Raw genomic sequence first — 24,115 nt, forward strand, 5'->3', positions numbered from 1 at the left:
CATTAGAATTCGTGGTGGCTCAATTTTCGTGGATTTCGTGGGTACCTCTCATCCATGAATTAACATCCTCCACGAATAATATATTAGGGTTATAAAGTCATATTTCGTTTTGTAGGTATAAGAAAATACACGAAATTACGTCCCCACGAACCTATACAATTTCAGCAATCCACGAAAATTGGCCCCCACGAAAATTAATGATTCCACAGTAGATCATACTGAGCTGTTCCCTGCACCAAGGGAAAAAAATCTGGTCTATTGACTGTTCAAGCATTAAATAATTGTTTTATTACCTAATTCCTTTTTTAGTTTTCTGTGTTTACAATTTGCAGATGGTTTTCGTGCCATTATGCAATATACTAAGATTTTTTTCCCCGTCTTTTACATGCACCAAACCTGTTGCATGCATTACAACATCTCAATTTAATATCAGTTTACACAAAGAAGGAGGAGGCTTCAACCCAATCTTTTACCTTATATGAGGCTTTAAAACTTTTGATTATTTGATACTTCATTTTGATAACATTGAATTTGGTTTCATCAAGTACTAAAAACAGCGTCTACGTAAAGAAATATACATTCCCTGAGAAAGGATGTAACATTACAACGTACATACGAAAGCCGAGAAGGATCATTCGAGATTCGAGATTCAAAATACGAGATTCGATATACGAGATTCAAGATTCGAAATTCGAGATTCAATATCTAAATTAACCAATCAAATCATGGATCTGAAACCTGTATCCTAGCAACATCAAACTGTTCTAAATAAAGATTATTCGTACATGCTCTTTCCTACAAATAAATGTCTTAACAGCTCATATATAGTGGTTATAAAATGGTAAAATTAACATTGATGAATTAACCCCACACAGTATAAACAATTAAATTAGTGATAACGCTGTTGGCTTTGCGAATCTAAGTGGTTTTGTTTGCCCTGTATGCATTTCCCCCCGAACAATTTTAACCCGAAGTGTATTCGCCCCAACTGTGTAAAAATCGGCTCGCGAAGAAAGATCTGTTTAATCTAAATAATAAAAACTGAGTGTGGTTTTAGCTATGAAACAAAACTCAATGAAATAATCGACATGTCAAAAATATAGGTTATGATAAAGTTTTAAACGATAGAAGATATATTGATTTACAACCTTAACGACAACAATCCGGATAAGAATAGTGTATTGTATGGTGTGGCAATGCCATTGTCGATATGAGAGAGAGAGAGAGAGAGAGAGAGAGAGAGAGAGAGAGAGAGAGAGAGAGAGAGAGAGAGAGAGACAGACAGACAGACAGACAGAGAGAAAGAGAGAGAGAGGGAGTTTTGTAGTGTCAAATTCAATTTTGATTTAGAATTTGAAATTGATTTGATTTGATACAAGCATATATAGACAATAATTAAACCTCTAAAAGGAGAAAAGAGAGGAGGTAGCTAGGGTAGTCTCTAAGGGCAGACCAACTAGCAAGCTTTAATTTTAACGGTGTTACCGCACCTGTGATTTACATCGACTCTCTCTCTCTCTCTCTCTCTCTCTCTCTCTCTCTCTCTCTCTCTCTCTCTCTCTCTCTCTCTCATCACCTAGCATTTCCTTTTCCGTGAGGGGGTTTGGGGTATTATTAGCTAGCGAAAATGGTAAAAAAAAACCAAGAAATTTTCTTTAAATTGTGTGCGGATGTTGTACTCAATAATCTGTTTTCATTATATAGATTTCAAGAGGGGGGAAGGCTATATAGTCCTAATTAATTTGTCAGTTATACTGTCCCCACTTTTTTTTCTCTTCGTTTTCCAGGTTTTTTTTATTTGGCTCGGCAAATTAATATAAAACTTTCTGTGTAGCTCCATAACGATGCACTGTAGATAAATTATGAGTAGTTTTACTTTCGATAAACAAGTACATATCCGTACTTGATTTTTAATTTGACTCTTATAATCGGATTTGATTTTCCAATAAATATAGAATAGGAAAGAGTAGACGGGACTTTTTTGCGCATATCCTACTGTACCATTCATTCAACACAGATATTAGCACTCATCGAGTTCGACTTGCTTTCCTTTTTTATTCACTGGATTTAGAGCTATTAATTTTTGAAAATATTTTGAATTTATGGCCTGATTTTATATAAATTAGAGCTGCGCTGGTGTATCTATTTATCCAAATGGACCAAAATATAACCAAATGAATCTAAAAATGTTGACAAAATTAGTAGACTCTTTTTTCAATTCTAATCGGGTATGTCCTTTAAAAAAATCTTGAAACACACACATTTTAGCAAATAAAACGACAATTGTTTCATTTTTTATGGGGAGGGAGGTGGTGCCGGTAAAGGACATGTATTGCTTGTGGCAGTTGTGCTATACTCTCATTTGTTATAATAGGTAATACTACATATTGATATAAAATAAAAGTTTCCAATTACACTGTACATAGCTTCTATCGTGCATTTTGACCCGTGCCATAGTTTAAAACAATTTTCAAAGCATTTAATGTAATTCAACCGATCATTTTTTAAATTTAATTTTCTGGATCCCCGCCTGATACGTCCGCCTTCTTGTATATTAGAATTACATGTACGTTGCCCATATGTACACATTAACTTAATCGGCTATGTTATGTGACGATAACATTTTCTATCAATGTTTTTGCAGGATAGGTAACAAATAACAGCCTATTTGTTGGTTTTTGCACTGATTATTTGAGATAATTTGCCGCCATCTTTTATGCATTCAACACACCACTCACAGTTTCTTTATTTGGTGTTCTGTGTGAATGGCGACAAATTGGTAAATTTGCACCACTCACTCCTTGTAGCTTCATCCTGACTACATTTCATCTGGCTAAGTGTAATGTAGTAGTATATTAAATACACACATCTTTGTTTGCAGTGCTTATTTACATCTTTAGAGATTTACTTACATACAAAGTAAACATTTGTATGATTGATATGTATTATTGTCAGTTTTGGTGCGGGGGGGGGGGGGGGGGGGTAGGAAACTACAGAGAAACTTAACTTGCCTGTGATACATATGCTTGTCTATACCTTTTATTCTTTCTTGTTGATATATCAATGAATGAATTATAACAAAATACATGTTCAACAATTAATTTTGAAATATTCATGCACAATCAAATTTTTTAAAAGTTTCACTGTTCCCTGCACAAGAAATCGGCAATGTGAACAAATTGGCACCCTATCATCCCTACCTTTAATTGTAGATAGTAAGTATCCTTTTATATTGAAAGCAATTCCAAAAGTAAGACTCATAATAAGTTGTTTACTGAGGAAAAGGAAAAAAATTGTATTAATTGATAATTCCGTATGATGTGATAATATCTCAACGATTTGTTTATCATCATAGTACTAGTGTATGACTGTATGCATACATAAAAAGGAGATAAGTAATGCTTATATTTACTGGTGAAGCCGGACTGATTATTTATAATTAGATTATTTAGATACATGTACTAATCTTCATGCGCGGATCTAGAAAGGAGGGGGTCAGGGGATCTGGACCCCCTCCTCGGGGAAAATTGGAGCTTATTAAATTTACATAGTAAAATTATTTAAAATTGGCCTAGGACCCCCCTACAGAAAAAATTAGCTACGCTAATGGAGTTCTCCACCAAAACCGCATTTTTACACAAAAGGGGTGAATAAACCCGGGTTTTAAACTATTACTGGTGGTGAAATACCCCAGGGTTCAAACGCATCAGGTGGAAATGCACCAGGGCAAACAAAAATCACTTAGATCCGCGAAGCACACTGCATTATTACTAGTCTACTTAGATATTCTGTGTAAAAGTAAATACAAATAATTATATAGTTAGGTAGAGAGAAGTGAACATTTATTTGTATATAAGAGCATGTACGGATGATTTTTATTTAGAACAGTTTGATGTCGCTAGGATACATATTTTCAGGTGCTTGATTTGATTGGTTAATTTAGATATTGAATCTCGAATTTTGAATCTTGAATCTCGTATTTCGAATCTCGTATTTTGAATCTCGAATCTCGAATGATCCTTCTCGGCTTTCGTACGTACATGCTTTCTGAGATCGCAGTCTATTGACCGACGGCCTAATAGATCGCAGTCTATTGACTGGCAGTTCAAAATAGACGCAAATATTTAATTTGTAATAAAACAACAAAATCCCTTTGATTAGGTAATAAAGGATAATAAGAACTTTTATAGAAGACAAAAAGGCTAGGATTATACATTGTAACTACGAACAGGCAACAACGGTATATTTAAATGCAGTAGCATAGCTACACACATGGAAAACGTTTTGATTTTATTAATTGGGGGAAAATCTGAAAATTCTGGATAAACACATAAAAAGACGCCTGATAATTGTTGAAAAATATCATTTTAGTTTGAAAGATTGTCTTTCTATTTAATGGTACATTTACTGCATGACTTAAATTCTGTATGCGTACCCTGGTTAGAACGGTTCTTAAACGTATATCGTGAAATTCTTACAAATTAAAAACAATCTTATTTTTGATTGATGTATTTGAAATTCCGTGCATTATAAACGCCTCAGTTGGAAAAGAATTGAATGTAACTCTCTTTATCACTGCTTTTATAAATGTTTATTTCTACAGTAAGTATGTCGATGTCTTTTTTAGATGCTGTGCCCATTGGTGGATATGATTGGACATTCACAAAAACGGTTCCCTGTGTTTTAAACTCCAGTTTATTTAATTTTACAAGAAGAGAACGATATCAGACCTTAATATCTTGTTCCAATTCGACGATATCTGTTAAAAAGAGTTTGGTGAATGAAAAATCAGTCGACCAGATTTTCGCTTTTCCGGATGTTTGCCTCGGAGAGGTCATTTCTTCCTTCTGTGGGGACGGCAAACCTGTACCCAACGTGATTCACTACATCTGGTTTGGAAACATGACCTTTGATTTTATTTACTTTGTTAGTATCTACAGTGCTCACAAATATCAGAAACCATGTTTGATTTTTCTTTATTATGAGCTTCTACCCTCGGGTACTTGGTGGAATCTTTTACGAAAGATAGTGGATAATATAGTGCTGGTGAAAATGAGGCCACCAATGATGATTTCTGGTAAAATGATTAAGTTTGTTCAACACAAATCAGACATTGTAAGACTAAAGATATTAAAAGGTAAGAAACTGATATTGTGCTGTTTAAAGAAAGTAAAAAAAATACTATACGAAAGTAAAGAATCTTTCTTTACATCGAACAAAAATATATTCAATGTGTTTTAGTTCTGAGCCTTTTGTTATAAAGCTTTCATTTAAAAATTTTTTGTTATCTTCTTTTCCTAAATATGGCTTAATGGGCTCAATAGTCGTGGCCATTTTTAGACTGTAGTGATTGCTTTTTGAAGAATAGCTCAATATAAACATGTAGACAAATACCCAGATTTATGTAGTAAAATATTTGGATTTTTCTTTAATGAATAATAAATAATAGTTTATAGCTAAACAAATCTTTACGCAGATCTGATGGTTAATTTGTAGACCCAAAGTTTAAACTTTTAGTATGGTCACGATTTTAATCAAATGACTAATTTAATAAAACCAAAATCTTAATGAATTTGATTTGTTTTAAAAAATGCTTAATGAAAATGTGCCTTTCAAATCCTAAGGACATACTGTATGCGCAGGAAATGAAAATATTTACTAAAATGTTTTAGTGATCTGTGAACACATGGCTCATGTACTTTTGTTTAAAAGTCTATGAATAAATAACAATGATACATGTACATTTCAGAAATCATAATTGTAACTTTTAAGTCGTATCTCTTTATTCCCTATTTTTTTGGTAACATTTTACTTTGAAAATTAAATATGAGAAAAAAACAAAGCACTTTAAAACATTTCATTTTAAACAGTCGATATTTAAAAACTTTATTAAAATTGTGTGCAATGCTACACTGGTAATTGGACCGTATAGTTTACCCCTCTCTGACCCCATTGACGGTTAATCATAGTTATCTTTGTGTACAAAGAATTGGGAACACTAAATCGTATTTCTTACTTATAAAAAATTAATTAAATTTCAAGGTATTTGGATTTTGTCCCAAACTAAATGCATTTAGAATTCCTTTTTGTTTCAATGTGCGTAAATTTTTCAAAGTGCGTTGCCATACCTGTTCCATTCTGCTTTAACCTGATACTTCTTGACAGTTTACTCAATACTATATTATTAACAAATTAAAGGAATTTCATAGAAATATAAGCAAAATTACCGACCGAAAGTAAATTTCAAAAAATGCAAAAGATGATTGTTTTAAGATTTTTTTAATGATACATGTAACTTTTTACAAACGTAACATTAATTTCAGAATACGGGGGCATATATGTAGACACGGACCAGTATTTTTTGAGATCTGAAGATGAATTCAGGACCACAAACTGTACAATGGGGATGGCACATGATAAGGCCATGGGCAGTGCTTTGATATTTGCAAAAAAGGATGCCTCATTTATCAACAAATGGATTGATAGTTACAGTTTCTACGACCCGACCCAATGGGGACTCAACTCGGTACTCATGGCAACAAAGCTATCCCAGATGTATCCTACTCTGCTTCGTGTGATATCTCATCACTGTGTGTTCTTTCCACATGGATTGGTTTTGTTTAATCAGAACTATAAATGGTCACACAGCTATGGACTTCATATATTCAAAACAGGCCGCATTCAAGAGCTTAGAAATTATAACTTTCACACTATACGAAAAATAAACAACACAATTGGAGCCATGTTTAGATATATCTTATTTGACAATAAGGAATTGTGTTTCAATTAGTAGAAATTGTCAATTAGGAATTTTTAATGATGAATATACCTCGAGTGGTTTTTATGTGAGTTGGATTTTGTAGACTGATTCCCTGCAAAACAGTGAGTTCGATGAACTGATACACACCTGTTCTTGACACTTATTTTTGTTAGCTAAGGGAAAATTCCCGAAATATTCCGAATCAAAGTACTGAAGAACTGACGGGAGTTGATTTTGTCGATGTTTATTTATTTTAAAATCAATGATATGTTATTTTGTATGACAAGTACATGTATTTTCTAATTTGAATTACGCACATTTTTATAATATGAATTTTTGGACTTTTTCGACAAGAATGTCGAGAAACCCCCATATGAATAATGTTAAATAATATTTAAAGATAAAATTAATTCATTCAAACTATGTATCAGTGACAGAAATATTTCTCGAAAATTGTATGGATCCAAGCAATATTGAACTCTAATCTCGTTCAACCAAACGCACGGCTGAAACCGTAAATCTCCGACAAGGATTTACGGAGACAGCCGAGCGTCGAGTTGAACAAGACTATATTGAACTCTGGCGTAGAAATACATACGACTATAAAAAATATTTAAATTATTGGTAACATTTAAAATCTGACTATTTTCAAGGTATTTATAAATAAGCTTCCTTGAAAAACAATGCTTTAGCATACATTACATAGAATTCATCAATTATTTTTAAGAACGAAGTCTTGTCAGCAGCAATGATTTGTGCTGAGGTCCAAACACTGTTTCACTTTCGGTTTGTCTGAGTAACTGCATCGGAGAGTTGATTAAAATCAACTCCCAATAAAATCATAAATATCATGAATATTCATAATCAAATAATTCATTATCAAATAATTCAGTTCTAGTTGCAACACCTTTTTTGATTAGTTTTTTCAAATTGATCTACATATTGTATAGCATAACTTGCCTATGTCACAATAAGACGCACGTGCAATTTAGCTTAGTTTAAGTTGTTTAAACTTGTTTGGCACATGTAAAATAAGATTACATAAATTTAAACCTATTTTCATTGATTGTCTGTATCAGTATGACAAAAAAGTTAAAGTATTTCATTGAGGGAGTCAGTAAGATTCTATTTCCTCTATTTCCCGAGGCGAAAGATTCCAGTTCTTCACGAGCAAGGTTATTTAGAATCTTGCTGTCTCCCTCAAATGTTATACTTTGATATATTTATCTATATTGTATATTTAATAGTCTCTTTTGTCCCATATTTCTCAATATGTCGTCTCCTTTGTTTTTTATAATTCAATTCTAATCACGTGAAAATTTTTAGGAGATAATATTACAGCCGATTTTATTTTTCCCGAGACGGAAATTAAAACATGAGGACACATTTTTGTTATAACGGGAATGACTGTATATTTTAACAAAATATGTTTAAATAGCAATGTCTTTTTATGTCACTAAATCTTAATGATCCATGTTTGAGTTGAAGTTTGAAAAATAAACGTATAGAAAAAATAGTAATTTTGTTTTTCTAAATTTTGAAATACGTATAATTTATAAAGTTTGCTGGATATAGGTCATTTGCCAATCAACGACGGTTTTCTTCCTTTCCTTATTAAAATGCATTTTTTGTAAACAATTAAAAACTTTGTCTATCCTTTTGCAACCTCGATCATGCAATAATTTTCTGTAATTTTCTGCCTCAAATTCATTTTCTTGGGTTTTAATTGAGATTTACCCTTGAGCATTGTAGGTGTGTTTATAAAATCATTTTTATTTGCAAAAAGGTCCTGGACCATGATTCCACGGTCAGCCATGATACTGTCCACCAATCAAACAAAGTATTAGAGTCCTCGACAATTTGCCTTTCACTAACAGAGCCCCCAAACAAATCTGATACATAGGAAATAGTCCCTCTTGGAGTACAACCAACCATGGTTTTAACTGTATGCCAATTACTTGGTCATCTTATGAACAAAAAAAATACAGTTAAAACCATGGTTGGTTGTACTCCAAGAAGGGTTGTTTCCTATGTATCAGATTGATGGCTCTGCTTCTGAAGCATCAATATCATCCTCTCTCTTGGGCAGAGACTCTGACTCTATATCATCCTCTCTCTTGGGCAGAGACTCTGACTCTATATCATCCTCTCTCTTGGGCAGAGACTCTGACTCTCTATCATCCTCTGTCTTGGGCAGAGACTCAGACTCTATCCAGACGTCTTGCTGTATAACTTGGTCCTAAGCACTTGAGAAAACGCTCTCTGGTGCCTTTTGCCTAGACTGCATTCTCTGAGCTCTTGGGCTTACAATTTCAGAGTCGAGACGAAAAGTAAATACTGATGGCAGGGGCGTAGCTTGAGATTATATTCTAGTGAGGCAAATTTATTGCGGCATGGGGTCTGGGGGCCGCCTAAGGCCCCAGCGCCCCCCCCCCCCCCAGGCTCTCCTCTGGTGGGAGGTTCAGGGGGCGAAGCCCTCCTACGAAAAATGAATTTAGGAGTTTTAAAATTAAAAAAAAACATTGTCCGCAACGGAGTTTTGTTATTTTACATTTCAGACCAGCATCTATTTACAGTCTTGCCATATACAAATTTTTGAATTATAAGAAATATAAAAAATTGAGAACACGATTGTCGTATACTCAATTTTTGAATTCTTTATAATTTAAAAATGTGTATACAACAGTATATAATAAAATAAAACTTCTAACATATTTTAGATGAATGAACATTTTTATTTAAAAAAAAAAATTAATCGTTGTTTTACTTCAAAATTTAATGGCCGATTCGGCGTTTTTTTAGGATTTTGCAATTTTTGTGAAAATATTGTCAACTGAGACCATTTGGTGCCTGTGAACAAAAAGTAAGGCAAGGCCAACCAGACATTCTGCGGTCATTGTTGACCTTCCCCAATGTTTCAAGCGTCTCATTGCGGAGAAAGATATCTCGTAAGGGACTGAACCAACTAGCAAGGTGGGTAAAATGCGGAATATGACATGCAAAGTGGGATTTGTTAAATTCTTAAATTTACAAATGAAAGAATTTCTACTATGTGGGAGGGAATATCCCATTGATGGTCAAAAAAATTCTAGTGAGGCAGTTGCCTCATTGCCAAATGGAAGCTACGCCCCTGGATGGTACAGCATTTTTCTTCAATCTATTTTGTCGCCTATAAAAAATAAGAAAAATAATACGTGTAAGCCATACTGAGATTGGACTTGATATCTCTGCGTTTTAATATGAACTAGTCTGAAGTAGAGTGTAATAAATTGATTGAATTTTAATATCATGGTAATCGAACTGGACATGGTTTGGTTTAATTTTTTTTCTTCATTTTTTGCAACTATTTATCAAATGATTAATAAAGAATTTACATAGACTTTGAACACTAATTTAAAACAATATAGACTGTTTTAATAAGGCATAAAATGCAATACTTACTGCTTCTTTAAGTATTTCTCTGAAATTGTAAAAACCACAAAGCAACAAAAACGCAATGTTCAGTGTTTCAACATAAGAAAAAATCTCAATATACACTAGTAGATAAACTAAAAAGATGGATGAATAAGGTGTGTAAACTGCCTATATAAGGATAGAGATACTCTAAAATTAAAATATCAACGGATCTCATAATTTATCTCTAAATTATTGAAAACAATGTATATTTTCCATAACATCAGTTTTTAATCCTCAAATATGTTGAATATTTGAAATAGGTTAATAAAAACTGGCATATGCGTGTCAAAACCTCCAAATGATATCTTTTTAGAACTTCAATTATTGCCTTTTCTTTTATAGAGCGAATCTGAGCTCCATAATTTTGTCATAGTCTATATAATGTTTAAAAGAAATCAAACCAAATTTCAATCAACGGAAACGTGGAGAGATGACCCACTGTACTTAAAAAATGTCATTTTGTATCGCAACGATTGAACGTTTAAGAAAAATAATACAAGTCCGTAAATTCGTGATTTAAGTCGCATAAAACAATTAACGACGGGGTTTGTTGGCAGTGAGGTTTGTTGTGACTGAAATGGCTCAGAGCATCAGACATTAGGAAACCTTATAGACCTAGGGTTTGATACCACCAAAACTTTAAAATTTATTAAAGTCTTCCGTTTTCAACGACTGAATCCGAGTTCAGTCCCGGACTGCCGTATATTTTGTATTCCTTAATTGTGTTAAGATTTATAATTTTATATTTAAATTGATAGATTTTACTTACTGTGGTTTCATCAATATTCGTTGAATACCAATTTTTGTGGATTTCGTTGTTTAGTTGATCCACGAAATTAAATGTTCATTGAATTGCAATTTTTATTAACATTTTGTATTGATAGGGTCAATGGCCACGAATTTACGTATCCTTGAAACTGTGATTTTCATTTTATCCACGGAAATTGATGCCCTTGAAAATTAATGAAACCACAGTATTTCCAATATAATTGTTAAAATATTCAAAACGTAATAAAGTTAGAAATTGTGCTTTTGTAAACATGTATTTTAAAATTATCAAGTATATTAAGTTGAGAAAAAAAAAGAATTTGTAATTGTAATTTACGACTAAACCAAATGGGCATGTGTGCTATAATGTTCCCTCATCTCTGTAACAGAATCCCTATGCATATGTATAATATAATATAGATTCACACTCGTAGACGTGGTATTAAATATTATGACATTGATCCTATTCAGAACTGCAGAATGTCGCTCTTTAACAGTCGCAACCGCTTAAAAAGTGTTAAAAGTTTAATTCTTGTTTTGAAACTCAACTGAAAAAGTTAATATGAATCGTTCATAAACTTAAATGTCTTTCAGTAAATTCATTGCTTTATCTAATAGTGTCTCCTTATAATCACTATCTTTGAAATGGTGGCAAACGACGCCATCTTTACTTGGTTTCAATAATCCATGCTTGCTTGAAGACCGCTTGATTGCCACTCTCCGTCTCAAACAAAGGTCTGGGTCATAGGCCTCCTTACTCAGTATACACTGGCACACAAGTGAATTGGCATTTTCACATTTTTGCAATTTTTTGAGCATACACAAGTAGTGATCACGTTTTCTCCAGGCGCATGACAAATTAAATCGTCTATAATGTATTTATTCTTTGAAAGAGTTTCCAATGTTTCTGTATTTCTGTATGCACATAAAATGATGCCTTATTTCGCTTGTACATCGGACACGTGTCTCTTTCATACAGTGTGCACAACGTCTGTGTCTTTTCGGTGGCACTACATCCAAAACAGTATATAAATGATAGTTATTTCAAGAAAGTAGCAACGTATACATCGTTTCCGTCGGTTTCTACAAAACATTCCCTTTATAAAATCAATTGTTTCATGGATATTGCCCATCTGGCACAGTGTGGGTTGCGCATGTGCAGTGTTACAACACACACAGGAAAACATTCCACAATTATCGAGGATTATTGTAACATGCAAATTTGCCTGGATTTCAGTCTGTCTTGTTTCGTATTTTAATGAATATTCCTTACCAGTGCAGTGATTGTTATCTTTGTTCAAAAAGCATTCCACAAGTCTTCTTCTTATGTAATATGTTCGGGTGAATGAAATATCTGAGTGCGGTGAACATATACAGTGCTATCGGCCTTATATAGGGGTGTGTAGCGATGAGCAGAACATAGAAATCGACAACTAATATTTGGGTAGTCCGAGATAAAATGAAAACAATGCTTATTTTTGAATGCATGTCAGCTTTAAGTACCATGGCCCTCAGAGAGTCTCCATGTTTGCATTTTAAGTATCTGCAGGGGCTCGTAACATAAAGAATGCAATGATTTTGACTTAAGTAGGGTCATAAGTAGGCGGAATCTTAGGACCTACATAAGTCCTGCTTAAGTATGTCTTATACTGTAACATAAGGCAAACTTAGCAATGTCTTAGCTAGGTTATGCTTATGTCAAAAAGTAAAAACGATTTTCTTTTCGTTTGCTTTGCCGAATTTGAATGCATTGATAATGAAATCATTGTCTTTTTAGGTTAATAGCTTGTCATTGATATTAGATGGGGGTACGGTAGATGTAAATGTATGGACACAAAATCCAAGGTGGTATGAGTATTCATACATATGAACATAAAATTTTTAAAAAGTTCAAAGCGATGGATCTAAGGCAATGTTTTCTGTCTGTTGTTGTTACTTCGTTGTTTTGATGACTATTCACTAGTTTAGTCGTTCTCAAAGACTGCCTGTGGCTTAAAATCGAGATGCCGTTAGAACTTGATAGAATAATATAGTGGATTTTTTTTTTATCTTTTGTTCTACTTCTTATCTCACCAATACGGCAATTCACATACTCTGAGTATAATTTCTTCATAAAGTCGATATACATTGTTATTGTAATGAAATGAGGCAATCGTCGTCTTTAAAATAACTGAGGGTTTTCTGTCTTTAAACGTATTTTTCTGGAATTTCTCAAGTTTTGCGAGTTTACTTATAGCGAGCACAGCTCGCCGGCGCGCTGCGCCGGGGCGAAGCGAGCTCTACCGGAATAGAAAATAGAATAGAAAATTCGGACTAGTTGCACATTCATTCAACGGGTTTTTTTGGCGTCAGTTAATCGGACCAGTAAGGCGTTGTTTAAATCGTCCCAGTAGTTCCCTGTAATCATGGCAATTTTTATCACTTCACACTCTCACGAGAATCAACAAGACGATATAAAAACAATAACGATGTATACGGCATACAGTCAATGTTACTTCTTAAGTTCACCTCAGTACACTCTCAATCAAAAACAATGGAGTGACGTCACAAAGGTTTACACATTGATCCGATAGATTTGTTCGGCGTCAGTAAATTTTGACCCACAATTCATAGTACAAATGGTTTCCAACCTCACGTTCTCGCGAGTAATATCAAAGTAAAACTTTTGAGAAGCATATAAGATGTGTAATTTGAAGAACATCATGCTTTTTAACTAAGTAAATAAAACAGTATACTTCGCGTACTTTTATTTCTCAGGGGAGTTTTAAAGAGTCAGACGACACTTAACACTTAACCAACTGAACTTTGACGTCACAATAAGGGGAAATTACTCTAACTGAAGTTATTGTAAATCTGCTGAAATTACCTAAATCCTCTCAAAATCTTGCAAAGCTAAAGAATGAGGTCATTTCTTCAGATACAGGAAACAGTTGTAACTTGCACTCATTTTGATGAATGCTCACATTTTTTTATTCACTATAATTACGGTAATTTCCTGGAACGTACACGTAGCATTGCCTTTTTTTAAAAAAGGGGGTGGGTGAGTGGATGACAGGCTCGTCCAAAAAAATCTTTACAAGCAAAAAGAAAAAAAACCCATGAAAATTCTAATCCTCAGCTCTTTTTACAGTTCAATGGTTTCTTTATTTTCACTTCCATTTATTACATGCGGGGAGGGGGGGGGGGAGGGGGGGGGGGGGCAACTCCATGTTCTTTTATTATGATAAGCAAATATTTTTAAGCGTAATTAAAAAAAAAAAAGATAATATTTTTTTTAAAGTGGAGGATGCAAATCCATGATAAGTCGATTCTCTTTGTGTTAACTGAAAAAAAAATATTTTTTTTAACATGGGGGGGGGGCTCTCCGTTGAGTCAATTTTTATATGTAAGTTTAAGAAAAATAATTAATGTCTACTGCAATAAAGGGGATGAACTGACGTTACAATCACTTACAATCACAATTATTCAACAACATTGTATCTGAGATTAAACTATTGTTCTACCTATAAATAAATAAATTATAACAAATCTTATAAACTATGAATAAAGAAAATTTACTGAAAAATAGGTATGTTTTATTTTATTTTGCAATCAAATTCATTTGTTAATTTTTAATTTTATTGATTTATCATAATTCATTGTTTGGTCACATGCTGTGCTCGCTCCAACGGTTGCACAGTGAAACATATTATTATAGTCACAAGTACTTCTTGTAAACTGACCATTACGTGTCTACAACCTATTCAGCAGCCCAGCTGCATACTATGAGGAAAATGTTCCAGCTCATTAGGACCACTGTTAGACTTTATATCAATTAAATCAAAGCTTTTATATTGGTGAATATTAAGATATTGTTTTTGTGTAAATATGTAATTAATACACTGCATTTAAATGCTAAATTGAAATAATTCACGATAAAATTTCTAAATGTATGAAAACAATACTACAAGACATACTTACATTGTAAGTCACCTCTACCGGCCGCCTAAGTTTTGGGTAAATTGTCGTAGCTAAGCACTCTTCTAGTTACGGACTTAAGTCTAAGAATGCACATAAGTCCTACATAAGCACCGTCTAAGACTTAAGTACCCTTTATGTTTTGAGCCCCTAGGTCCCTAGCAACCGGTCTCAAAAAATACCAATGGACGACCTGGGAGATACAGTGCCACCAATTGTAAAAATTGTGTATTAATTTCGCACAAAAACATGCGCTAGTTTTGGACTGATTAATCTTATTCATACGCAAATTCTGTGATAACGATTGGTACCATGAAAGTCTCCATGCAATTTAATTGATATCGATTTTTCACTTGCCTCAGACCTTCTCCGGAACGCGCACCAGACCTCGGAAAAATCAAGTATGTTAAATTTACACCGAGATCGAGAGTCGATATTTACTTATAAAAAAAACTGCACCACTTCACTTTACGGAGCTGGTAAAGTGGTGATGGTGTTTAAAAGACTGTCAGAGGCAAGTAAAAAGACAATATTAGTTGTAAGTTATATGTTGAAAGGGTCGGCGGAACCTCGGATCATCTATACCTTAAAAAGAGCCAAAATTGTAAAATAAAAGACTTTGATTTTAAAAAAAAATATATATTTATTTATCATCTATACCTTAAAAAGAGCCAAAATTGTAAAATAAAAGACTTTGATTTTTTAAAAAAATATATATTTATTTATTCTTGAGGAACATTTTGGTCTTGTTCTGGAGTCAGAATCTTTGCTCTGTGAGTCATAAAACGTATAATTTTGGCAGACATCTTAATTGTATAGTATTTCTAAATATGCAATATCACAGTTCGCAGCACTGTTACGGTCAAGATCGAGTAAATGAAAGGCGCATACAGGTTTATGAAATTCAGAATATAAATTCTTTTAATGACGCTTCATAACAATATCTTTGTTTCATAGGGTGTACCGGGGCTTAATTTTTTTGTAGACACAATGAAAAATCATGTTTTAAACAACCATTTTCTATAAAATATGAAGGATAAAAGTAACAAATCTTGGAGTTTTGTCCATTTTTAACTAATGAAATATATCTAGAATGCCTACAGTTTCTCCAAATACGGCATTAAACAAGCTCTTGACCTCCTCTTTAAAATGATGTCAAGTTGAATATAGGTACTTGGATTACTTTTCCCGTGATTAGATATAGAATTTCAAAATATTATTTTATTTTCTACATAATTCCTTTCAAACTGTAAAAAAACGGGAAAAGATTCATGAAATCAATTAGGACGACATGATGGTTCTAGCACCAAAAAGACAGTCTGGAATCATTTACTAGGGGTGCTTTCCATTTAACCGGCATCGCCGGATTTTCCGGTGTTGCCTTCGTTGTCGATTGCTGGAACGTGCGTCGCCGGCGAGCGATTGTGGCAACGCAATATACCGTTGCCGATTAGGAAACAATATGGCGTCGAGGTTATCATATTCTACAAAACCAGTATTTCTAAAACTACAATTTGTCTTACTACATTGAAATACATTAAAACTGCAAATAGCCAAAATATATGGATCAAATTTTAAGATAAGTATCAGTTTTAAGCTGCAGTCGTCATCATTCGAGCATTGTGACGTTGCCAACCGTTCCATTAACGTCACCGTTTCCCGATAACGTTGCCGGCGAGGCAACGTTAATGGAAAGCGCCCCAGGTTTAGTTTGTGGTCGTGCCGACCAGAAAGTACGGGAAATGCTAACTATGACATCATACTAAACAACAAGTCATCAAAAGTACTTATAAATAAAGTAATTGCCTATTGTTATGGGTACGAAAACATTAAACTACATTAACAAATTACCTATGCGTGCAACTTTGTAGTCAAATAAGTCCAACAACGATAAATATAAACAACTGACTGATCGTGGTGCACTTGTCGATGTGACGTCATACTGTAAATTTTGACGCATATATTTTGTGTAGAGAGAGGCAGATCAAACAATTTTTTTATCATGGAAAAAATGCATTTTATAAATGAACAGAGCATAATCTTAAAACAATTATTATACCATTAAATCCTATCCATTATTCTTGTTTTGAAAACAGACAATACTGATGTTATTAATATTCCAGGTTTTGTTGTAAATATGAAATATAGATTTGACATTGCAAAGGTAAAATCTGGAGGAATTATCTTAGCAATAAGAGAAAATTTGGTTAAATATATTGAAGTTTTAACATCTGAATGTGAATATGTATCTTGGTTTAAGTTATTCAGAAACTTATCTAACAGTTCCTCAGATATATTGTTTGGAATTACATATGTTCCTCCTGAAAACACTAGATACTCGTCCAGCGACTGTTTTACTGACATAGAACAAGAAATGTTGAATATGTTAAAAATTACTCAGAATATATGTTTGTTAGGCGATTTCAATGCAAGAACTGGCAAATTGAAAGATTATGTATGTTTAGATAATTTTTTAGCAAACCATAATAACATGGACGAAGAAACACGGCAATCATTAGAACAGGTTAATATATTATTGGACTCAAATATTTCACTTGAAAGGTCAAGTTGTGATGATCACTGTAATAACTTTGGATACAAATTGATTGAACTGTGTAAGAATAACAATCTCTTCATTGTCAATGGCCGACTCGGAGAGAACCGGTTAACTTGTAAAGATAGAAGTACTGTAGATTATTACGGGCCGCCGGAAGGCGGTCCGTTATTTGATACACATTTAAATATTGTTACTGCGTTTCTGCGGGATAGTTCTTTTTTATTAGAATTAATACTATGCTTATTTTTATGAATTAAAAGTCAATTTGCATGTAGAAATATGTTTTATGCCTTTTAGAAAATATCACATATTTTTTCTTTTACTCGTAAATGAAAAGTAGGTCAAACTTAGTAAATTGTCGTATTTGGCGCGTTTTTATCGAGACTATAATCTATTCGGAAAATATCGGAGTTCTTCATTCTTTTCAAAACAATGCATCAGGATCGGTATGCGGGACATACTAAAGACCTAAAATATTAAAGACCTGAATGTCATTAAATTTTATATGAATGATATTTTTGAATTTCTATGTGCCGTGTCAAATAAAAAGAGTTTGTGTGTGTATTTATTATATTTCCATGTAAAATGTGGTAGAAAATTTCATGAAATGACATTATATCAATTATTTACGCAAGAATATGACAGAAATGAAAATTTGAATTGACTGGAAAATTTGAACTAATAAATTTTTATTTTATTATGAGGTCCCTTGAAATCATGCTAATACATTAAGTTTTCATTCAATACAATGCAACCAAAATAACCCAAAATGGTTTGAAATACATAATCTCCAAGAGAAAAATGATGAGTTGCACTTTGTATTAGAGTAATGTACAAATCAATGTGTTCTCCATTACTTTATACTATGGCAATGATCATACAATTTCCGTTAGAAATGCTTACAGTAACGAAATCGATTCTTTAAGATAATAGTAAAATGTTAAACTTCAAAACAAGTTGCTGAAAGTATATTAAAATTTACCATAAAAATTAGAACAACCAACTCTTATTTTCTTCTTTGTGGTGTGTTTTTATGTAAACAACCAATGATTCATACAACAATTATATTTTTTGCGGCCCATTTGACGCTTGCGTCAATATGATTTCTTGTGTATTATGTAATGCGTCTTTGTTGCAGTCAGTTAATGGGTTTTTTATTCACGATTTTTGTAACTTATACTCCGATGTTCACAGTCCAATCACTTTTGAGCTTTTGGATCAATTATCAATAGAGAAACAATCAAGTAGCCAATCAGCCGAAAAAGAAGATTCAAACTTATTCATTTGGGAGTCTGGAAAAGCTACAGAATTTGCACATAATATCAATAGCGATAAATTAAACGAAACTGTCAGAAACTGTCAGAAATATTGAATATTTACAAGGTAAACCCATTGTAGAACAGTACGATATAGACAAAATCACTAGTGAAGTCTGTAATATTTTTATTGCTTCAGCAGGAAAGACATTAAAAAATAAAACTCCCCCGAAGAAAAGACAAGACGATGCTAATAAACCATGGTTCAATAAAACTTGTCGCACAGCCAGAAGAAAATACCACATTGCAAAACGTTTATATAATAAAGAAAAATCAAATGAAACTTTTAATAATCTTAAAATGTATGGCAAAGAATACAAGAAAACATTGGATAAAAGCATCAAGGACTACAATAATAGTATTTCAGACAAGCTTAAGGAACTCCATAAAGGGAAACCTAAAGAATACTGGGATATTTTAAATAGTACCAATAAGAAAGACAAAACTAGTGTAAATATTGATTTAATGTTTGAGTTTATGAAAAAAACAAACGAAGGCACAGTTGAAGACCAAGAGATAGATATAAACATAAATTTAGATAATGATACACTTCTTAATCAGTCTATAACTTGTGAAGAAATTAGGAATGCTGTAAAAAAATTAAAAAACAATAAAGCGCCTGGCGGTGACCATGTTATCAACGAATATATTAAGACAACAATGAAAACCTTCTTACCCTTATATGTAAACTTTTTCAATTTGGTTTTTGATAGTGGCCTAGTCCCAGACGATTGGCTATTAGGAATAATTAAGCCAATTTACAAAGGCAAGGGCGACAGGAGTCAGCCTGAAAATTATAGACCTATTACATTACTCAGTTGTTTAGGAAAACTTTTTACTAGTATAATATGTGACCGTTTAAACACCTTTGCTGACGAAATACACTTAATCAATGAAGCGCAAACAGGTTTTAGAAAGGGTTATTGTACATCAGATAATATATTTGTTATTGATTTTCTTTGTAAATATGCACTAAACAATAAGAGGAAACTATTCTGTGCCTTCATTGATTTTAAACAAGCTTTTGATACAGTTTGGCGAGATGGACTATGGACGAAAGTTCTTGAAAGTGGGATAGATGGAAAATGTTTGAGATTTATTATTAACATGTACAAGGGTATTAAATCAAAGGTAAAAATTGGTCAACATTTATCAGATTTTTTTATGTGTAACATAGGTGTAAGACAAGGAGAAAATTTGTCACCATTTTTATTTTCTCTTTTTATTAACGATTTGGAAGATTATTTATTAAGAAACCAGATAGAGGGTTTTACTTGTCCTTCTCTTCAAATACAGGATGATTTATTTGCTATGTTGAAACTCTGTCTACTTTTTTATGCCGATGACACTGTCTTAATATCTGAATCTGCGCCTGATTTACAAAAGGCTTTAGATGTGTTTGCAAATTATTGTGATATATGGAAACTTAATGTCAATATAGCCAAAACAAAAATACTCATTTTTTCAAAAGGTGCAATGTCAAAGCGTAAATTTTTGTATAAAGGAGTAACTATTGAAAACGTAAAATCATTTTGCTATTTGGGTATTGTTTTATCAAGAAGTGGAAAATTTAATAATGCTAAAAAACATTTAGTAGAACAAGCGTCAAAGGCATTGTATGGTGTTTTACGTAAAATACGTTATTTTAGCCTACCAATTAATTGTCAGTTAGACCTATTTGACAAGGTCATTAACCCAATTTTACTTTACTCGTGCGAAGTGTGGGGTTACGAAAATTTAGATATTATTGAAAAGGTACATTTAAAATTTTTGAAATTTATTCTTAATCTTAAATCTAGTACTCCAAATTGTATGGTGTATGGAGAAACTGGAAGGTATCCATTGTCACTCTTTGTTAAAATTAAAATGATAATGTACTGGGCAAAAGTTTTGACAGCCCACGATTGTAAACTCACTAATGTAATCTATTGTTATTTTTATAGATGTTACATGATATACTCAACTCGTGCGGGTTGTCATATATATGGGAAAATCAAACAATATGTAGTTATAACTGGCTTAAGTCAATAGTTAAAGAAATATTACAAAATCAATTTGTACAAGATTGGAGAAGTATTGTAGATAACTCACCAAAATGTATTAATTATAGAATTTTTAAAACAAATCTCAATTTAGAAAAGTACTTGTTGATTTTACCTACAGATCTACGGATCACGTTTACAAAATTACGAACATGTAATCATCGATTCCCCATTGAAACAGGTAGATGGCATAATATTGAAAAACATTTAAGAAAATGTACAATGTGTGATTCTAATAGTATTGGGGATGAATTTCATTATATTTTAGAATGTACATATTTTTGTAAACGACAGAAAAATGTTTTTACCCAAGAGATATTATGAAAACCCAAATATTATAAAATTTAACGAGCTCATGAATACTTTTAATGTAGAAAAACTAAAAAACTTGTCAATATTTATTAAGAAAATTTTCAAAGTCTGTTCTTCCAGAAACCAACTATAACAACCTATTGTATTGTGACTTTTTTTTTGTCATTATTACTTCATTAATACTTATTGTATTGTAACTTTTTTTTTGTCATTATTACTTCTACTGTACATGTGATCCTTGACTGTGTTCGTGTACATTTGTATATACTGAATTTGAACCTCAAACACCAGTGAACTGGTCTTGAGCGAATAAAGAAAATTGAATTGAATTGATTCGATATGTGATTTTTTTAGAGCGTGTATTATTTCCTTTCTAGAGTGTTTAATGTACAAGTTCGACGTGTTTAACATCGGGAAGGCTATTTAAATCTAATCTTTACAAGGGCAAGGACTAAACAGGTCATTACAATCTTTTGGATATAAATTAAGGGAAGGTTTAATTTATTAAAAAGTGCTGTTGCTTTGATGAGATCTATAGAATGAATTTTATATATACGTAAAATATTAAGCGATGGTCATATAAATTCCAACCGGAGCTCATTTCTTTGATATTTATTCTAATATAAGATGAACTCTATACAATGCAACAGCACTTTTCAGAATCTACCAAAAGAGTAGAATTTCATTATCTTATAATTTACTTTTTTAATTCTAATAAGGATATGTCCTTGTAATATTGAAATTTGTTTATGACCTTCATTCGGGAAAATTATAAACACATGTCAAGTGACTGTTAATTCAGGGGACCACACTATAAGTGTAATACAAAGTAGCATTTACAATACTGTTTCATTTAATATCACATTTATATCATCTGAGGATAGAATAACTTTACGTAAATATTTTGTAATAATAGATGCATCGGTTTATGAACGTTTAATTCCGCTGATATTTTCATAGTAAGCCTTAACAGTGTTGCGTTTTTCAAATTTAAGATATTTCTTAACATTATATCATCCTTGCCTTGCCCTTTAATCAATTTCTGTAGGACTCGTCTGAAGCAAAGAGTGTAACAATTTACAACTAGATGCTGTCATTAGACAGTAATACCCGCACCATGTGTTTGCCCCTAAATAACACTGTTTTGTACCAGTTTAATTAAAAATGAAGGCTACATGCAAACTCCGGTAATACATTTAAAAATTATAATTTTCATAACTGAAGGATGAGATCCCTGCCCATATGATAATACACATCGTGACATGAGCAGCACTTTATGTGCAATTTGGGGTAGAACTGTTTGCAGTGAATTTTCAGTTAATCAAAAATCTTAACATTTTATGTCATAGGAAGTATAATGGTCTATATAATTATTACAAACAAAATTAAAAATTAAATTATGCCCCCTCCCCGTGGCGGTTGCCAGTTTTAAATTTGCTTCTGTGTGCCTACATGAACATCATCGTGTGCACAGATTTAGAGAAGGGGTGGGAGTGAGGGGTCCAGACCCCCCCTCCCCATGAAAATTCGTAAATTACCAAAAATACACCTTGGACCCCAATGCTCTTACAGACATGTAAACGCTCTAACCCATTGCGCTTCAATGTTAGGTAACATTATTTGGGGGGTAAATATTTAATCAATATTCAACATACTTTATTGTTTATCTCAATAGGAAGTATACATGTACATCACAATATGCAGGTGTCCTGCACCACCTTAAAGCTGTTATTTACCTAATAAAATAGTGCAAGTGGATTTGAAGAATAGGTCATAAAAATACATGCATGTTACAAATGACTGATCTTTGTCTGAAGTTACGTACACAACACAGGTTTGCATGTCTCATTAGCGGGTACTAGTTTTACCCAGCTCTTCGATTAAATGGGTTCACGTGTATACATACATGGGAAAACGGAACGGAAGGAAAACGGAAAATCTTATCTAATGTTATTTACCTCATAGATTTGTTAAGTATGCTAAAACGATATACTTTATGTACCTTTTTAATTTTTTTTTTAAGATTAGCAATATTAGATTATTTATTCAAGAATATTTATTTCCTCAAAATTAACAGTACATGCATTGACCACTATATTCTGTCCCAAAATATCCTCGATTCACTTTTTGCTGTATATTTATATATACCTCAGGGTTCAAGCGATTCTCTTTTAGAAGCATTAAACATTCTCATTATTCTTTCTTTAGAACGTCCTCTCTAGCTTATCAGCTGGTATAAATACACGGCTAAAAATAAAGAAGTCTACGGGGTTTTGCATTTTAACAGACCCGGATGATAGTGTTGAAAAATTGTGCATGGTCTTCTGAGTGACTTTCAAATGGAGAAAAGATGTCAACATTTTCCATTATAAATCGCCAAATGTGCTGCATGAATATTTTGGGATCGACAGACTATAGTCCCAATATATAATCGGAAAATCAAACCAGGCAACGTCTAGAGCTCTCTATTCGGATCATATGTATATAGCTGCTGGAATAAACAACTGCATGCTTTGTAATGCAAACGTAAACAAAATTGCATTGCTAAAAATACTAGTTTCACAAATTACTAGTTTCACAAATTACCGGGTATTTTAATGTTTACTGTATTTTAATTTTTTAATGTCGTCAGTCCTACATTTTTTTTCTTCCATCTCAATGATACTGTATCGTCTGTATGATAAAAGATCGTCTAGAACACCGAAAATTCAATTTTGATGTAAGTATATACATGTACATCATATTTGAAAATAATATAAAAATACTCAAAACACGCATAAAACGCTTTCACTAACTGCGTACGTTACGCTAATATGCCAGCAATACCATATAAGAGAAATAAGTAAAAAGTTATAACTAATTTGCTCGTTTAATCATGTTAATGTTTCACAATTCGTATACATTTGATTTTTCCGTTTCGTACTCAACTAAAGCCGAATGAATACAA

General features: G+C 32.7%; 1 protein-coding gene across 1 annotated transcript in view; it reads left to right on the forward strand.

Annotated features, from left to right (window-relative positions):
* Nucleotides 1–8,265, forward strand: part of LOC109618431 (uncharacterized) — a 42,482-nt gene extending 34,217 nt beyond the window's left edge. The window contains exons 3-4 of the mRNA XM_066081230.1: nucleotides 4,628–5,137; nucleotides 6,324–8,265. Of these exons, the coding sequence (XP_065937302.1) occupies nucleotides 4,903–5,137; nucleotides 6,324–6,790 (702 nt within the window). The 5' untranslated portion in view covers nucleotides 4,628–4,902 and the 3' untranslated portion in view covers nucleotides 6,791–8,265. The remainder of the gene's footprint in view (nucleotides 1–4,627; nucleotides 5,138–6,323) is intronic.
* Nucleotides 8,266–24,115: the final 15,850 nt, after the last annotated feature.

The sequence above is a fragment of the Magallana gigas genome, chromosome 4 (genome assembly GCF_963853765.1).
Source record: "Magallana gigas chromosome 4, xbMagGiga1.1, whole genome shotgun sequence".
NCBI lineage: Eukaryota > Metazoa > Mollusca > Bivalvia > Ostreida > Ostreidae > Magallana > Magallana gigas.